Raw genomic sequence first — 16,715 nt, 5'->3', positions numbered from 1 at the left:
AATATGGAGCCTCCACTGTAGAAACAGGAAGCAAACTTTTAACAACAAAGTTTTTGACTGTCCTGTGGCCCTCATCTCGCATTAATGGTTATAATGGCTTGCCAAAACTACACGTGAACCCCTTCTGTGGGTGTAACCACGTATGTGTTTTTCCTGTGTGCTGCAAGTTGCAGCACTGGCATTGGCTGTAGCGTTACACGCGTTTGAAACCACGTGTAACGCTACACCCAATCACCGAAATTTGACACAGAAAGATGAGGCATATTCTGATACATATATCGACCGAAGCAGTTCGGTCAGTACATAATAGAACCGAAGTTCAGTACTCAGCCCTAGGTGTCTTGCTCAGAGACACAACAACATGTGGGAGTGATGGGGAGTGTTATGAGTGTTACATTAGAAAATTCTAACTTAGGAACTATCTTATCACAAAAGTACTTGAACATTAAAAACATCATGACTGGTAACGATTCATTTAAAGTAGACAAACAGATTCCACAGAATTAACCCAAAAATGTTGCAACAAGAAGCTTTGGAAAAATTTTGAGAAGCCCCAAAGAAAATACTGTAATGAGAAAAGCTGCACACTTTTTAAATAAATCATCCAGGTAATAAAACTATTAAAACTGTTACAAATTCTTTGTCCAACCCTCTACTTGGTTGTGTAAACTAGGCCTCGCTCAAGTCATATCATTAAAATATTAAGCCATTTTATTTGGCAATAAAATGAACAAATTGGTGGCATAGAAGAAACTATTGCATTGGTCATGACATGAGCATTATAGAGCAACTTGGCAGAGAGCGGCTGTTGAGTCACATTAAACTCATTGCAGTCCCCCTCCAAGCAAAGTTGTTGCTATTTGTAGTTACTCCAGGATAGATACTATTATTATTGTATTATCACTAGAGCCCAACTAATATGGAAATTTTGGCTGTCACCAATACTGATATTGGGAGGGGAAGGCTAATACCAATAATTGATATAGTGGGTGAAAATTTTTGAGCTTTGTCCACTTCAAAGAATCTAAGTAAACAGCTGCTTATAAACCTGTTTTAACACTTGAAGTCTTGAAACAGTCTTCTTAATGTGCGTTCATATTTTCTATCTTCCACCATTCACCATAAAGTTATCAAGTGTTTTACAAAACTAAATTAAACAAACGCCCTTTTCCTTGTTTAAACAGCCAGTGATGGATGGTAAAGGTATATTTAGTATTGACTGCCCCAGCATTTTTCTTTTTTTCTTTCTTTCTTTGCAGATAAGTGAAACTTTCAGACAAACAATACATTTAATTGAGAATGACATAGATAACGTTACTAACACTGATGTATACATTTACCGCTATGTTAGATTTATTGTTCTGGATAAAGTTTTACAAGGCAATAACCTATGCTAGGTTATCTAAACGTTAGCTTGCTAACTTGAGTGGCACGTAGCTAACGACAAGCGGGTTGGAGGATTAAAGATAACTTATTATTGATCATTTGTTTTACACATCAGTTACAATAAACTTACCATGCTCTGTTCAGCAAAATATGCTTATACAGTATTGCTCGCTTGCTTTGGCTGTGCTGAAAGTGAAACTTAAAGTGAAAGGATATGACTTGAAAGTAGTCTGCATGCGTCCTCTGCTGGGTACTTTGTACAATTACGGCTGGTCCCCAGCATTTTAGGGGTGAAAATTATGTGTTCATATTGGCGCATAATGGGACAGTTATCACTGATATTGATATGTTAGTTGTTGTCACCCATGCACAGTATGCTGACTGGCAGTAAGCAAACAGCCAACAATGGACGAGATGCTAAAGAAGAGAATCGACCCATTATCAGCCGATTTCGATTTATCAAATTATGCTAAGAGGCATAGCCCCGAAGCAAGACAGTGGCATGTGGTGAAACTACAGTACTTTGTATTTTCGTCCAAGACTCGCAAACTGGTCCGTTCACACTGGGAAATGGATGGAAGGAGTCCAACCAAAAGCTTTGAACATTAATATTTGGGAGGATGTATCTGGGATCTTATTGACACTCCGGTTTTTCACCAGAGGGTCCCTGAAAGCCTACAAGTTGCTAGACATGTCATAGAGCATATATAAAAGATAATCAACATTTTACAAGTGTCTCGTTTACACGATGGAAAGGACCGCCACAAACACGGTCCTCGTTGATCAGAATCCAGCCCTTTCTGTTGCTCGTCAAAAGCTAATGATTTTGTCTATCTGGGTCAGGTGTGGGCAATTATTTTTTCCATGGGGCCACATCCACGTACAGGTCTCTCTTGAAAATGAGTCCTCTTGACTCAGTGTGACTAACCTGGATAAATAAAGGTTGAATGAACATGAGAAACATAAAATATTGTGGATGGCCAAGTTAGACGACTTAACTAAATTTAGCACAATATTAATAGTATTTCTTTATTAAAAACAGTAAATAGCATTGTTTTGACAAGCTGGTAAGACTGGTAAGAGTACTTGTTATAATTAAGCAGTGAAATATTGAATTTGCCTTACAAAAAAATGTAATTTATTCAATCAAATTTCCTAGTACAATGGTAATCTGAACATTTTTACCATTTGTGACTCATTCTATTAGTGAACATTTTTCAGTCACATTCACCCCAAAACACGTTTTGAGTTTCATATACTGTTGGAAAGAGGTTCTTGGCTTTCTAAATACATCACAATATTGTCTTTGCACGCCAAGTATTACGAAACATCATATAATAGTGACTGTCACTTAACTGTGATTGAGAGTCCCAGTTCACTCCTAGTTGGTGCCTTTACGTGCCTACATTTGTAGTCTAACCACCTCATTTGGTGTTTTTCAGTTCTTTTTTTCTTGATTAGTGAGAGAAATCTAGTCTGTTGGGCTTTAACAAGAGCATTAAAGTCAGGTTGAAGGTCTGAGGTGGAGATGTGAAGCAAAGCTGACAGATGATCATCAGTGAGAGAAGATCTATATCTGGATTTGGTAAACTTCATCACTGAGAATGTTTGTTCACATATGTAGGTAGAGCCATACAGAACCAACACCTTCTGAGCATGTCTCCTCATGTTTGGAAAGTTCTCCTCTTTGAGAGAAGAGCAGAAATCCAGCAGTGATCTTGACTTAAAGTGCTCTGCCAGTACTGCATCAGACTGCAGGTCACTGAGTTTCAGCTGAACATCACTGGATGCGTCATCCACACTGCAGATAAAGGAAGAGGAAATCATGTGCATTTCATCCTTGGCTGTTCTGAGATCTTCAAATCACCTTAAAAACTCACCATGTAGTGCGCCTAACATGGAGGCGTTCCTGCGGAGGGATCAGCTGTGACTTCTTTCAGGGTTTGCATGTGAGTGAGAGTTTGTCTCCAGTTGGCTTGAAAGAAAATAAACTGCATCGTTCTCATGAAAGCCTTCTCCAGGCTGTGCAGTTCATGAACAAAAAGGCCCTTGCAGTCACATCAACAGCAAATGCAAAATCTGTCATCCAGTCCTCATCTGAGATCTGGGATGTCTTTGCCTTTCTTCTCACAGAACTCTTGAATCTCTGCTTTCAGGTCCCAAACTCTTTTCAGCACTTTGCCCAGGCTGAGCCATCTGACAGCTGTATGGTAGCTGATGTCACTATGCTCAGACTCATTCTCCTCTAATGCTCCTTTTCCATTAGCGCCTGTTCGACTCGGTTCTGCACGGTTCCAAGGCTTTTCCACAAGCTTATCCATGGAACCAGCCCCTTTTTCAGGACCAACTTCGCTCCGGTTCCAAGCGTGCCGTGTTGCCCTTAAAACGTGACGTCAGAGCACTGTCAGTCACTGACTGGTTAGAGGTGGAGTCACTGGTTGTTTGTGAAACTTTTCACAACAACCAGATCTGCCATTTTCACAACAACCCGCCATTTGCAATAACTTGGGGGAGCGACTGGACGTATTTTGAAGATTTTAAAAACAATAATGTCGTCACTGTGGTCTAATGCTGAAGTGCTGGTGTAGTGAACCTGATCTGACCCTGATCTGACCCTGATGACCCCAAATCTATCAGATGGACAGGGACTGTTATTTCATTGATCTGAATACAGTCTGAGCCATCTGATGACTTTCTTTCTTGAATTAATCAAGCAGAAAAGACAATTCTCTATGATCATCACTGTTTACAAATGTTTGATAATCAAATTGTGTTAGTTCACTCAATGTTACAGGTTGAAAAGAACTACTCATTTTTATTTTACATAAACAGTAAGTAATGATTTTTATTCCTCATTCAAAGAAGAAATCAGGTTAATATGCATTTCTTGATTTTTCTGTCTGCAATGTAAGTATGTTAAAGGTCGTTTTTCGGTCAACTAAAATGTTTACCGAGAAAGATGTCATGTTTAAACTTTTTCAGAAGATTATAAGTGTGAGACTCCACGAAGTCTGAAGTCCTACAATAATCTTTCTGTTCGTTACTAAACAATCCTTGATTTTTAATAACATCTTACATCATACACCACACCTCTATTCCTGGTCCATCGACCAATCAAAAGCTCTCAAATGAACCGGAAGTCGACCCATTTAAAATGTGGCAACTTCCCAGTTCATAGAAGAATTCCAAGAAGAATTCCAGAGAATTCCAGAGGCTGAGGAGATGAAGAACTACAGAGTTGCTGGAGTTGAAAGATTCTGTTAGAGTCTGAGAAGTTCTGAAGAATGAAAGGAGTTCAGAGTTCTTGGGTGCAAACGCGTTCAGGATGATCCAGAGACGTTTTGGGATTATAATTTCTGTTTGAACACCACGTACGACTCTCTGAGGGTTTGGCAGTTCTCACGGAGACGCTGAAAAGAGTCAGAAAGGAACCTGCTCCGACGCTGATTTCATCATCAACAGGTAGAGGGTCCTATTCTCGACCAAGTGTACCGTGGGCAAGCTGATATCTGATGGAGCGTGCAATTTCTGGTCAAACAGATTAATTCCCTCACATATCTCTCTGTAAGATAAATCTCCATTTCATCTTAAAACTCTCCTCTATCTCATAAAATCAGTACAGATATTTTAGAAATATCTGAAGCAAAGTCCTCAGTCACCGCCGCGTGATTGAAGTTCATTTTCTGTGAAACTTGTCTGTTATTATTTTCATATTTTGCCAAATTAATGTAAATGTTTGATGTTAAATTTTGATTCTGAAAATAAATGGCCGCATTCATTTTGATGGGTCAAAGATAAATAACGTCTCTCGTTACATTTCTGTTAAATTCAATGCACGACATTACACAGTCAGAAAGATGAGGAACTCGTGAATATTGTATGCATATATATCTCATATATTGTCATACTACACTGGAGTTTTTGTGCTTGGTGGCTATCAAAAAAATTCAGAGCGAGCTAGATGGAGCGACCCGTAACAAAAAGGTGTTTAAAGAGGTGTCGGAGCTGATGGCTTCTCAGGGCTACCAGCGAACACTGAAGCAATGCCGAGAAAAGCTGAAAAAAAAAAACTAAAGTGCGATTACTGCACAATTAAAGACCATAATGGCAGGAGTGGATCAAACCGACAAAATTGGAAATGGTTTAGGGCTGCAACAACGAATCGATAAAAATCGACGATTAAAAGTGTTGGCAATGAATTTCATTATCGATTTGTTGTGTCACACGATTAAGCATCTTTCACGGCGCTGCGGAGCCGTTTTGTTCATTGGCAGTGCATTGTTAATGCTGACTGACTGAATAAAGTAAAAAAAACAACTCTGCAGCGCGAGTTGAACAGAGCGAGGGGCGAGGCGGAAGCAGAGCAGAAGCTGTTTTCAAAGGAAAATAAGTAAATTTTCAAATGAACGACGCAACGAAAACTGTTCGACCCAAGTCCTCCAAAGTGTGGGAGCTCTTCACAAAGATAAAAACTGAGAAACATGCAGCTTTGAAAAGTGACTACACGGGAGAACCACAGAGATGAAATGTAAACATGTCGGAGTCACGAGGAGGAGAAAGGAGCTGCAGCCGATACAACATGTCATGTGTTGCAGGTGAGTCTCTACTATTTAACACATTGTTCTGTTTCCAAGTGAGAAAACGTAACATCAGTCTCTCTGTAGCTGAAGCTGCTGTTTGTTTGTTTGTTTATCTGATTAATGACGGTGATAGAGAACGTGTGTGTTACTTTTTATTTAATTTACTTGGTACAAGCAGTGTTTAAATGTGATTTATAAATAAATCTAACACAAACCTGGTAATAATTTAATGATTAAGCTTCAACTTTTAATTTGCTGGCAAAATCTGAAGGCACTGCATGTATGGCAGGATGAATTGCATTTAAACAGGAATTAAAGTAATTTATTACATCTACCCAATGTGTGTAATTAAGTATTTTATATGTGTGTGTGTGTGTGTTTAATTGCTCTTTTAGCTACTTTTGCCTGAACCCACACTGTAAGTGAAACAAGGCATTTCTTGAGTTGCTGTAAATTATGTTATAATACATATTTACTCTCTCATCCAGAAAACAACAACAACAAACAACAACACTTCATGATGGACAGACACCATGGACACCACAGCAGCAGCTGTCTTCACTGGAACATCCTTAAATGATCGTCACTGACACGAGCCCTCTGTCTATGGTTGAAGACGAAGGCTTCACTACACTGATCCACACTTTTAATCCAGGTTACAATAATCCACACTTTTAATCCAGGTTACAATAATCCACACTTTTAATCCAGGTTACAATAATCCACACTTTTAATCCAGGTTACACTCTTCCCTCAAGGACACATTTTACAAAGTAGCTACATATTTTGCAGGTATAAAGATACATTTGTATATATTGTTGTGTACATTTATTTCTTTAAGCTATTTGACTAACTTTCTTTTTTTATTATTCAATATTTTACTAACAGAATAGTCAAATAGCAACCTGTTTTTTGTGTGAATTGCTATGTCAGTCAAATGTTAAATTTTGGGATAAAGGGGTGGAAATTAAAACGTTGTTTTTTTGCTGATTCATCGATTAATCGAGAGAGAAAAAATAATCGGATGATGAATCGATTATTGAAATAATCGTTAGTTGCAGCCGTAAAATGGTTTGATCAGATGGATGCCATTTACGGCAACCGACCAGCTAACAATGGGAGGGAGAGTGGCTTGGACACAGCCACTGCTCGGCTGGAATCAGTGATGGAAGATGGTGAGTGTTCTAACTTTAAGCATATTTTAAGTTACTCATCCCATTGGTTTTGATTATAGAGGCTGATGCCATTGCCCATGATGCTCACCTCATTAGTTAGCATCAATGCTAACTGTGCTCTGTTCCTGTGTTTCACTCCATTTTGATCCAGAATGTCATTGGCAGAATGGCATTTGACAGTTCATCTACAAATGCCATTTTGGACCCTCCAAGCCTCCTGGCTTCTGCCCCTGCTCCAGCCGCATCTACACCTACACCTAGCACCACACAGAGTAACAACACAGCAGCCTGTACTTGGAAAGACCCAATAATCATGTTTCACATCACTTTATTTGTGCCGTTAGGAAAAGGATTTGTTTTTATTTATTGATTTTTTTAAGTACAAATTTTAAAAAGTGCATTGTAGTAAACCTACTAATTCATTTTTATTCATTTTTATTATTTTAATTTTATTATTTTTTATTCATTTTATTATTCATTATAATTATTATTATTCATTTAAAAAATTCTTCCTAAAGTTGCTCAGGTAGATATAAATGAGTAAATGTAGCTGGTTTCTACCCACCTGTTTACTAATGACACATAAAGTTTGCATTATGTACAGAATCACAAAATTGATCTTGCAAACAACAAAAACCTTTCTTGAGTAGCCGCTCCTTTCTTTGTTTATGCATTTCTTAAAAAACAGTATCTAGACTGGATTAGCCACCTGCCATTTCTTCTTTCTTCTGGCTAGGCAAGAGAAAGAGTAAAGCATCAAGTAAAGACCATTGTTCTGTTTCGGCGATGATGGAAGACAAACTGAACTGGGCACAGCAGGAACAAGACTTTTGTCTTCTTTTGGATAAAGCACATGAGGCAGCGGCGGTGGAACAGGTAGTAGCTCTACGAAGAGAGCAGATAGCTCAGAATGCTGCCTTCAATTAAGCCGTCCTTGGGGTGCTTGCACGTGCCTTAACCAATAACAGACGTGTGACATAGTTTTAGACAGACAGTCAGTTGTTAGATGCAGTCATTTTTTGATTGTACATTTGTTACTTGTTACTTTCCAATAAAATTAGTGTTTCTTATGTGCTGTGCTTGGATCATAATTTTCAGTGTTAAGAGCTTGCAGTGTTTGTTAAAGTCCATAGTGGAAGTTAAGCAAAATTTCCATTTGCATTTGAGCTTTAATTACTCTTATGAACAGATTACCATAATCTGGTCACCTGTTATTAAATTAGTCATTTTTTTGTTCCAGGATGAAGTCATCAGACAAAAAAATTGCTTAATAGTTCATCACTGTACTTCAGTCATTCCAGTGAAATTATGACAGTTTGTATTGTAAAGATGCATGGGGAGCAAAATTATACACATTTTTACGAGTTTTTTATTTATATGCAATATGTATTAATAAAATGGACTGTACTTATAGAGCGCCTTTTTATCTTACCAAGACACTCAAAGCACTTTACCATCTATGCTCTCATTTACCCATTCATCCAGTACTCTACTAGATCTATACAAAGCTAAATGAACAAATCATTCTAATGAGACTAATCAGTGCTTTTATCACATTCACACACCGATGGGACACACATCAGAGGCAATGAGGGGTTCAGTGTCTTGCCCAGGGACAGTTCGGCATGTGACTGCTGGTGGATTCGAACCCCCAACTCTTGCAATGGAGGACAACTTCTCCAACCACTCAACCACAGTCGCCCCTAATAAATAATCAAAATAAAAATGCGTGATGACTTTGGACTTTTAGGGGCGGAGATTTGACAGATCTGAGGAAACAGTTGCCGGAACACAGTCGGTCAGAACGAAGGAGTTCCTGGATCTTGTTCCAGCAGGATCCGGCTCAAATTAACCACTGGTCACACGTCACCGCTGACAACCTGGAAACATGGGCCGGTGTTGTGCCAAAAATCGATGGGCTGCCAAATGGCGGCCGCGGGAGCGTGCACAGGAGGATTTTAACAAGAATTTAAAAAGATTAACACTTTAAAACAATTATTTTTTTGCTCAAAATTATAGTAAATGTGTGTCTCAGTCTAACGTTTGTTTAATAAATGCACTTTAATGGTCAAATCAGCTGTAATTGCTGCTTGTGTGCTCAGGGAGCACGCAGAGGAAGGAAGAAAAGGAAGGATGAATGCTGCTCGTTTCTTCAAAATTTAACAAGAAAATCACCTAAAACATTTATTTGTTTGCTCAAAATTATAGTTAAGGTGTGTCTCAGTTGAACTTTTACGTAATAAATACACTTTAATTAGCTGCATTTTGCCGGGGCGGTGCAGCTAGTTGGACGGTTTCAAGTAGCAAGCAGAACGAAGGTAGGGGTATATGGCAAGCCGATTGAGTCATTAATAGCTGTTGAAGATTCTCAGTCTTCCAGGACATGGTAAATTCTAAAATGTTAAAGATAAATAACAATAAAGTAAAGTATAATCAATAAAGTCCAGTTGTTTTTGTATTGAACTTTTTTGAATTTGTCATTATAGCCACGTTTACTTATTACATGATACAATGGCATGCCATACTGCTACTACTCTGCTTCCATCAAGTGGCTGAAAGTGGTACAGCTTAAAATTTTTTTCAGTCAGAATGAATGAAAACGGTCATATCTCAGCCAAAAAGTGGTTTATAAATATAGGAGAAAATCCATAAATATGTTGCTTCAGCCTATTAAGTCGCAGGGCATGTAAATTATGCAAAAAATTGCGTCTTATAGGGCAAAAACTCCGGTAGGTTTAGGATTAGGTTTAACAGTTACAGCTCAATGTCTGGCCTGGGGGCCATACAACACACAGGTCTGATCTGGGTCATTTTTATTCAGTAAACAGTGCCGGGAAATTCTCTTCCCTTTTCTCTCCAATTGTCCAACCACAACGCAGAATTGGACCATTTAAACTCACGATGAAGCAAGTGATTGTGTTTCTGTTCAGTGCCCTGAGACGACTTCTGTTGTGACTTGGCACTATATAAATAAACTGAATTGTATAAAAATAAACACTTTCCAGCAAGCCAACATTTTTCAGTCAGGTCATCTGGACAATTTCTTTTATTTTTGTGCTGAAACGTTTCGCCTTCGATCCAGAAGGCTTCATCAGTCAAGGAAACACACAACAAAACTGATTCTTCCTCCAACAGCTTACTCCAAAGTAGAACAAACCAGTTATGTTGGTGCTAAGATGGTCTCTTTGTCACGCTCCCTCCTCCATTGCCGGCCCTCTTCCTTGTTGACAGTCATGTCAAACTGGTTGGAGTAAGCTGTTGTGGGAAGAATCAATTTTGTGTTGTGTCTTTCCTTGACTAATGAAGCCTTCTGGATCGAAGGCGAAACGTTTCAGCACAAAAAAAAAAAAAAAACTGTCCAGATGACCTGACTGAAAAATGTTGGATTGTATACCTGGATTATTGAGCATGGACTTTGTTACTTTCCAGCAAGGTTTTGCAATATGGCAGTCACGTAATCTTCCCTATATAAACAAATTAACTCCATGCTGGTGACAGCTGCAGCTTAGTGTCCTGAGCATCAGCTTGTGCTAAAGTATTCAGCTCTGAGCGAAAGAATAGGCAGTGCAAAAACAATGTTTGTATCGATACAGCCACCCAGTTACAATTAAATACTTTGTTGTCTTAACACCTTGGCTTCCTTCCTTACAGAACTTTTACTAATTGGCTTTTGCATGAATGTTTTTGTTCAGTGCCCTGAGACAACTTCCATTGTGACTTGGTGCTATAGAAATAAACAACTGAATTGAATTAGCATTCTTTATTACAACTCAGGATTGAATTGAATTGAGTAAGAGTTTGTAATTTTGACCTCCAGCTCTTTTCTGTTCTGGTTTTTAGATGTGACCTTGGACTGTGAGTCCAGTGTACCATTGGTTGCCCAGGAACTGATGAAGAAGATGATACATCAGTTTGCTGTAGAGTACGCTTCAAAATGCCTGCTCCGCCCCAGTACAAACGGTGTTACTAGCCCCTCATCTTCGTTGTCGGAAACATCAGAAGGCCCGTTGGATCTGACAGTAAGCCGAACACTTGAAGTGAAACAGAGTAAAGCTGAATCAGGTAAGAAAAGCAGAAAGTATAGATGCACCAATTCTAGTTTTGCAAGCACTAAACATATTCAAACTTATACAGTTCTAACCCTACCAGTGTTGATTTTTTTTTTTTTTTAATTTCAAAGCGTTCAGTATTAAAGATGGATTAAACTGCTGACGGACAGGAAGCTTTTCGGCTCAGCACAATGCTGATGACCACAGCACTGCAGAAAAGTCTGATTTTTACTTGCAAAGTTTGTGGTAGACGTTAACAAAGTAAGAAAATTAAAGAGAATACAGAATGCACTTTTGGTCAAATCTGCTGGCTGTAAATAGGCAGCTGGTATTTGGGGAAGCAGAGAACACTTGAACTTTTCAACATCTGTTGTGTAGAAAAACATTTAATATCAGAAGTGTCACTAGTTATTGTCAGGTTTATCCTTTTCCCCTTCATTATTTAAGTTTGACTGGTCATAATAGAATGTTTACAGTAAAAAAACAGTTTTCAGAAACATCAGCAACTTACTTAACTTTCTCTCTCTGTCACTGAAAATCTATAAATAATAGCTTCCAGATTATTAGACAAAGGGATTTGTAGAAATAAAACCCAACAAGAGTAATTACGGTGAAATTGTTTTTAAGATGAATAACTTTTTTTCTATACAAAATAATAAAATGCACCAAATTATTGAATTGTTTCTCTTTTAAGAATTTTATTTGAGATATATTGCGCGTGAATCCAGAGTAATATAAAAAAAGACACTTGAATTTATTAGATTGTTATGCCATTAATTTTTGTTCTGTAGCTACATGGCATTGTCTTTCTGTTAACAATCAAATATAAATCATTAAAAGTAGAGGAAACATCACGTGAGAGAAAATAGAGCCTCTGAGCTACACAGCTCTACTGTAAAAAAAAAAAATTGGGGGGTCAAACCAAAACAAAATTATCCATGTCTTTTAACATTTATTGCTAGCGTCATTAGCACAGTTAGCATTTTTAACTGCAACAGCTGTCAGTAAAAAGAAACCCTATCCTTGGTTGAAATGGTCCCAACGGGTTGCTAACGTTTCCAAATCCAACATGTATCATGGAGGACAGATTGAAAGCTACAAATTATCAAATAACTTGTCTCTAATCCATTTTTTCCTCTGTTGTCTGCTGCATTGTCTCCTTGCCTCCCATGTAAACCCTCAGCAGGTATATCGTCGTAGAAAAAGCTGTTTCTGCTTAAGAGTCTTCCCACCTTTTGTGATGCCGCTGACTTTATTTTAACGCCCCGTAGATTGTGCTACAGATAAATTCAAAGCTTCACTGACTGGAAAATTTGGATTTTTGATTGTTGATCAAGCTGAAAAGCAGCAGGTGCAGATTACATGCTTGTAATCCAAAGCCTTTGCATGAATGTTTCAAGCTTCCACAGTTTTTGAACAGCAACACAAACAACATCTGAATCCAAATCCTAACCATATGAAATGTATTTGTCTTGTCACAGATGGCGTGCTGGATCTCTCAAACAGGAACTTTTCAAGCTCAGCAACCTTGTCATCATCTATTCACAAAGCCTCAGGGTAAGTTTATTTTTATTTGGATTTTTTCTGTCTAACTTGGTGAGTTTTCTGATATAAGCTAAAACACATGAGGTTGAAAACACAGCTTTGGTCAGAGGTTTACATACTCATCATTGACATAAATGTCATGATATTTCAAGCTGTTTCAAGCCCTTTTCCCAGAGTGGATGGTTATACAACATACAACTTCAGTGATTATTAAAAACAAGAATTGGGTGCACAAGTATAAACTTAATGTGGATTTTCTCTGATCCACATGGGGTCAAAATGATACACTCAGGCCATCAAAAACATTTTGTTTGAAAGCCCTCATTGTACTCACCTATTCTTTCCAACAAGAAAGTCCAATGAACTCAGTGAAGAGCTAAAAAATAATATAAATTGGTTAGAATGTTCAGGAACAACCAAAGGCTGCCATGTCCTGGAAACTGCAAAAAACCCAGTGTCCCTGACCACAGGGCTCACTCACCACATCACCATGAACTGAGAAAGAAAGCTCAGACTCCAAAAGTGCCACCATCCACTTGATGGACAAGCCAGATGTCTACTGGAGAAAAGTTTTACAATCTGGTGACAAAGATTGAGCTTTTTAGTTACAATGAGAAGAAGTATGTTTGAAGGAGTCATGGTGAGGCTTTCAAACCTAAGAACACTGCCCCGACTGTCAAGCGTCATATTTTAACACCTTGCTGTGGTACTGGTGCATTGTACAAAGTGGCTTTGGTGAGTTGAGGTGGTTCTTCTCGTCCTGAGAATTTCATTGCATTGTTGACCTTGTGTTGATTCTGCATATAACAAATAAACCAAACCTACACTGCCTGACCAAAAAAAAAGTCGCCACCTGGATTTAACTAAGCAAATAGATACGAGCCTCCTATTGGATAATTACTGCATGGGCAGTTATCTTTCAGCTGCAACAAGTTATTTAACTCCCAACAGGTGCAATGAGTTGCTTCTCATTTCTTAAACAACCATGTTGAAAGACACATCGCTTGGTCGTGGAAAAGGTGTAGGTCTGTTTGAGAAGGATCAAATTATTGGCATCAAGCAGAGAAAACATCCAAGGAGATTGCAGAAACTTCTAAAATTAGGTTAAGAACTGTCCAACACATAAAAAACTGGAAGGATAGTGGGGACCCATCATCTTCGAGGAAGAAATGTGGCCGGAAAAAAATCCTGAATGATCGGCGATCACTTAAACATTTGGTGAAATCAAATCAAAGAAAAACAACAGTAGCACTCAGGGCTGTGTTTAATAGTGAAAGTAAGAGCATTTCCACATGCACAATGTGAAGGCAACTCAAGGGATGGGACTGAACAGCTGTGTAGCCTTAAAAAAAACACTCATCAGTGAGGCTAACTGGAAAAAAAAGGCTTCAATTTGTTAGGGAGAATAAAGATTGGACTCTGGAGCAATGGAAGGAGGTCATGTGGTCTGATGAGTCCAGAGTTTCAGAGTGATGGGCACATCAGGGTAAGAAAAGAGGCAGGTGAAGTGATGCACCATCATGCCTAGTGTCTAGTCATCAATGCAAGATCTTGGTGAAAAATGAATGCAACACTGGATGGAAATAGATCTTGTGACTTTGCAGAAGCTCATTGAAACAATGCCGTAATGCAATGCATGCCGTAATCAAAGCTAAAGGCGGTCCAACAAAATATTAGTGTGTGACCCTTTTTTTGGTGGCAACTGTTTTTGGCCGGGCAGTGTACTATCTAATGTCAAATTCACCAACAGCTAGTGTTGAAATTTAAACACAGCTGAGTGTTTCAACAAGAACATTGATCTCAAACACATGGTTCCTAAATGGATTAACAACTAACATCAAGCTTCTGAAAGGTTCTTCCCAAAGCCACAAACTCAGCCTTGGTAAAAAATAAAAAAAACAAGTGACCTAGGCATAAAAATTGGGTTTGTGCCAGAAAACCAACCAATTTAAGTCTACATATTCTACCTAGAAGAGTGGTCCAATATCAAGCAAAAATTGAACCTGAACCGTGTTATTGGATGCACAAGTCCTGTGGTTATGGTGCAACTTGCTAAGCAACATTTAATCAAACTTTGGTTGGGGTGTATGTATAAACTTGTTCCTGTTTGTACAATTATGACCCTATATGAATTAAAGAATAGCTTTATAATCAATCCACTCTGAAAAATAGAATGGTTCAGAAATAAAACTTTACACAGCTTGAACTTAATATGACGTTCATGATAGGCACCAGCTCCCTCACAACCCAAAAAAGGAATAAGTGTGTAAAGAAAATGGATGGATGGATGCCAACAATTAATCTGTGTCAATTTCTGACTGCACCTCTTTACTATAAAATAATAAAAATAAATTAAACCATTATTTAGGTATTTTTGTCAAGATTTACTCTGAAGACAATTCCATTAAATGATTGCTGCTTACCACATCTCACATTAATAACATTGCAAAGAGACATTGGTTAACAACAATACTGTTAATGTTCCTGGTGCTTCTTGATTAAAATCAGACAGTTATTATCACTCCTGTTGAATGATACACATAAGCCTGTTTTTGTAACCTCTAAAATCATTTTCAAGGGCTAGTTTATGTTTGATGTTTTGGTTTTATGGGGTTGACTCTTTTATCTCTTGAGCGGTAACGTCACAGCAAATTTTATTATTTGCCAACAGCTCAGGATTGTACAATGAGAAGAACGTTGCAATGCTTAATGATTGTACTTCCTTTTTTTTTTACTGATCTAAATATCACAAGCTTGATTATTCTACCTTCAAGCACGTAGGGGATTCACTGGATATCACAAAACTCCAGGGGCTGCATGTGAGCGTCAAAGTAACTTCAGCCATTCACAGACTGTCCCACCTGGACGTGAAGAGGCTTTGTGTGTCTGTGTGTGACAGACTGCAGCAGTGTGTGTTTGAAGGCCCAGAAACAGACTGAAAACATACAGACATGAAACTAACAGTCTCGGTGATGTTACCAACACAAGGCATAAAGGAGTGGACCCCTCAGTCTTCATCCCATCCCCTTTGCCAAAATAAAAAAAACCTCCATCACCTCCATCCTGACCCTGCTCTTTGGTCCTCCCATCCCTAGGAGGCAGCACAGACAGAAGGAGTACATTGAGAGGAGCTGGGAGCTGTCAGAGGGGTTACTGTCCAAGGCTTTGAAGGATATTTGTTCAGGGAGACTGCAGGAGCAACGAGCTGCATTACTCTATGGGATACCGCTGCAAACCCTCAGGCAAGGTTTGGACGACTTGGCTGAGGGGAGGCTGGAGGTGCTGCAGCAGTTTGCACAAGGAGCCAGAGATTTCAGGGATGATGTGACCTCTCACATTGTGATTTCATCAAGGTTAGGTGGCCAAGCTCGTCTAGTTCTGCAGAAGGCGGCAGCGTGGGCGGAGCGAGCAGAAGTTGGGGGAAATACAATGAGGAATGGAGATGGTAGTCTCCCGTTGTCTGCTCTTGCATTTTATTCACCTAGTGGCCAACAAAAGTCTCTCCCTCACTCTTTCTCCCAGCTCAGGGATGCCCTCCAGAACCCACCAAGCCCATCCTCCAGTTTGGGAGCTTCCACAACCCTGCGCATTCCTCAGGTTCGTTCTAAGCCTGACCACAACAGGTCTGTCTCAGCTGAGAATGGCAACAAGGGTGGAAATTATCATCGTTCCTCATTAACTGAGAGTACTGCCAGTTTGTCTACAGCATCTGCCAAACCTTTATCATTCATCAAAGTCAGACCTCCGTTCTTGGCACCAAGTTGCCCGGACAGTATCAGCCAGTTACCTCATCGCCTGGGACCACATGGATCCTCCTTGGATGAATTAGAGGATGGTGGTTGTCAGGATACAGACAAGCAACCTCGAAAGAAACGTGGGCGATACCGTCAGTATGACCATGAACTGATGGAAGAAGCCATTACTATGGTGATGGCTGGTCGTATGAGTGTATCTAAGGCTCAGGGGGTTTATGGAGTACC

The 16,715-nt window shown here is 39.1% G+C and overlaps 1 protein-coding gene across 1 annotated transcript in view; it reads left to right on the top strand.

The window, feature by feature from the left end:
- Positions 1-16,343, top strand: part of lcorl (ligand dependent nuclear receptor corepressor-like) — a 33,938-nt gene extending 17,595 nt beyond the window's left edge. The window contains exons 5-8 of the mRNA XM_037674335.1: positions 10,982-11,203; positions 12,672-12,747; positions 15,831-16,180; positions 16,258-16,343. Of these exons, the coding sequence (XP_037530263.1) occupies positions 10,982-11,203; positions 12,672-12,747; positions 15,831-16,180; positions 16,258-16,343 (734 nt within the window). The remainder of the gene's footprint in view (positions 1-10,981; positions 11,204-12,671; positions 12,748-15,830; positions 16,181-16,257) is intronic.
- The last annotated feature ends 372 nt before the right edge of the window (positions 16,344-16,715 follow it).

This window comes from Nematolebias whitei, chromosome 3 (assembly GCF_014905685.2).
Source record: "Nematolebias whitei isolate Nwh7 chromosome 3, NemWhi1, whole genome shotgun sequence".
NCBI lineage: Eukaryota > Metazoa > Chordata > Actinopteri > Cyprinodontiformes > Rivulidae > Nematolebias > Nematolebias whitei.
The sequence above is the reverse complement of the archived record's forward strand: the minus strand, read 5'-3'. Positions and strand labels throughout refer to the sequence as shown.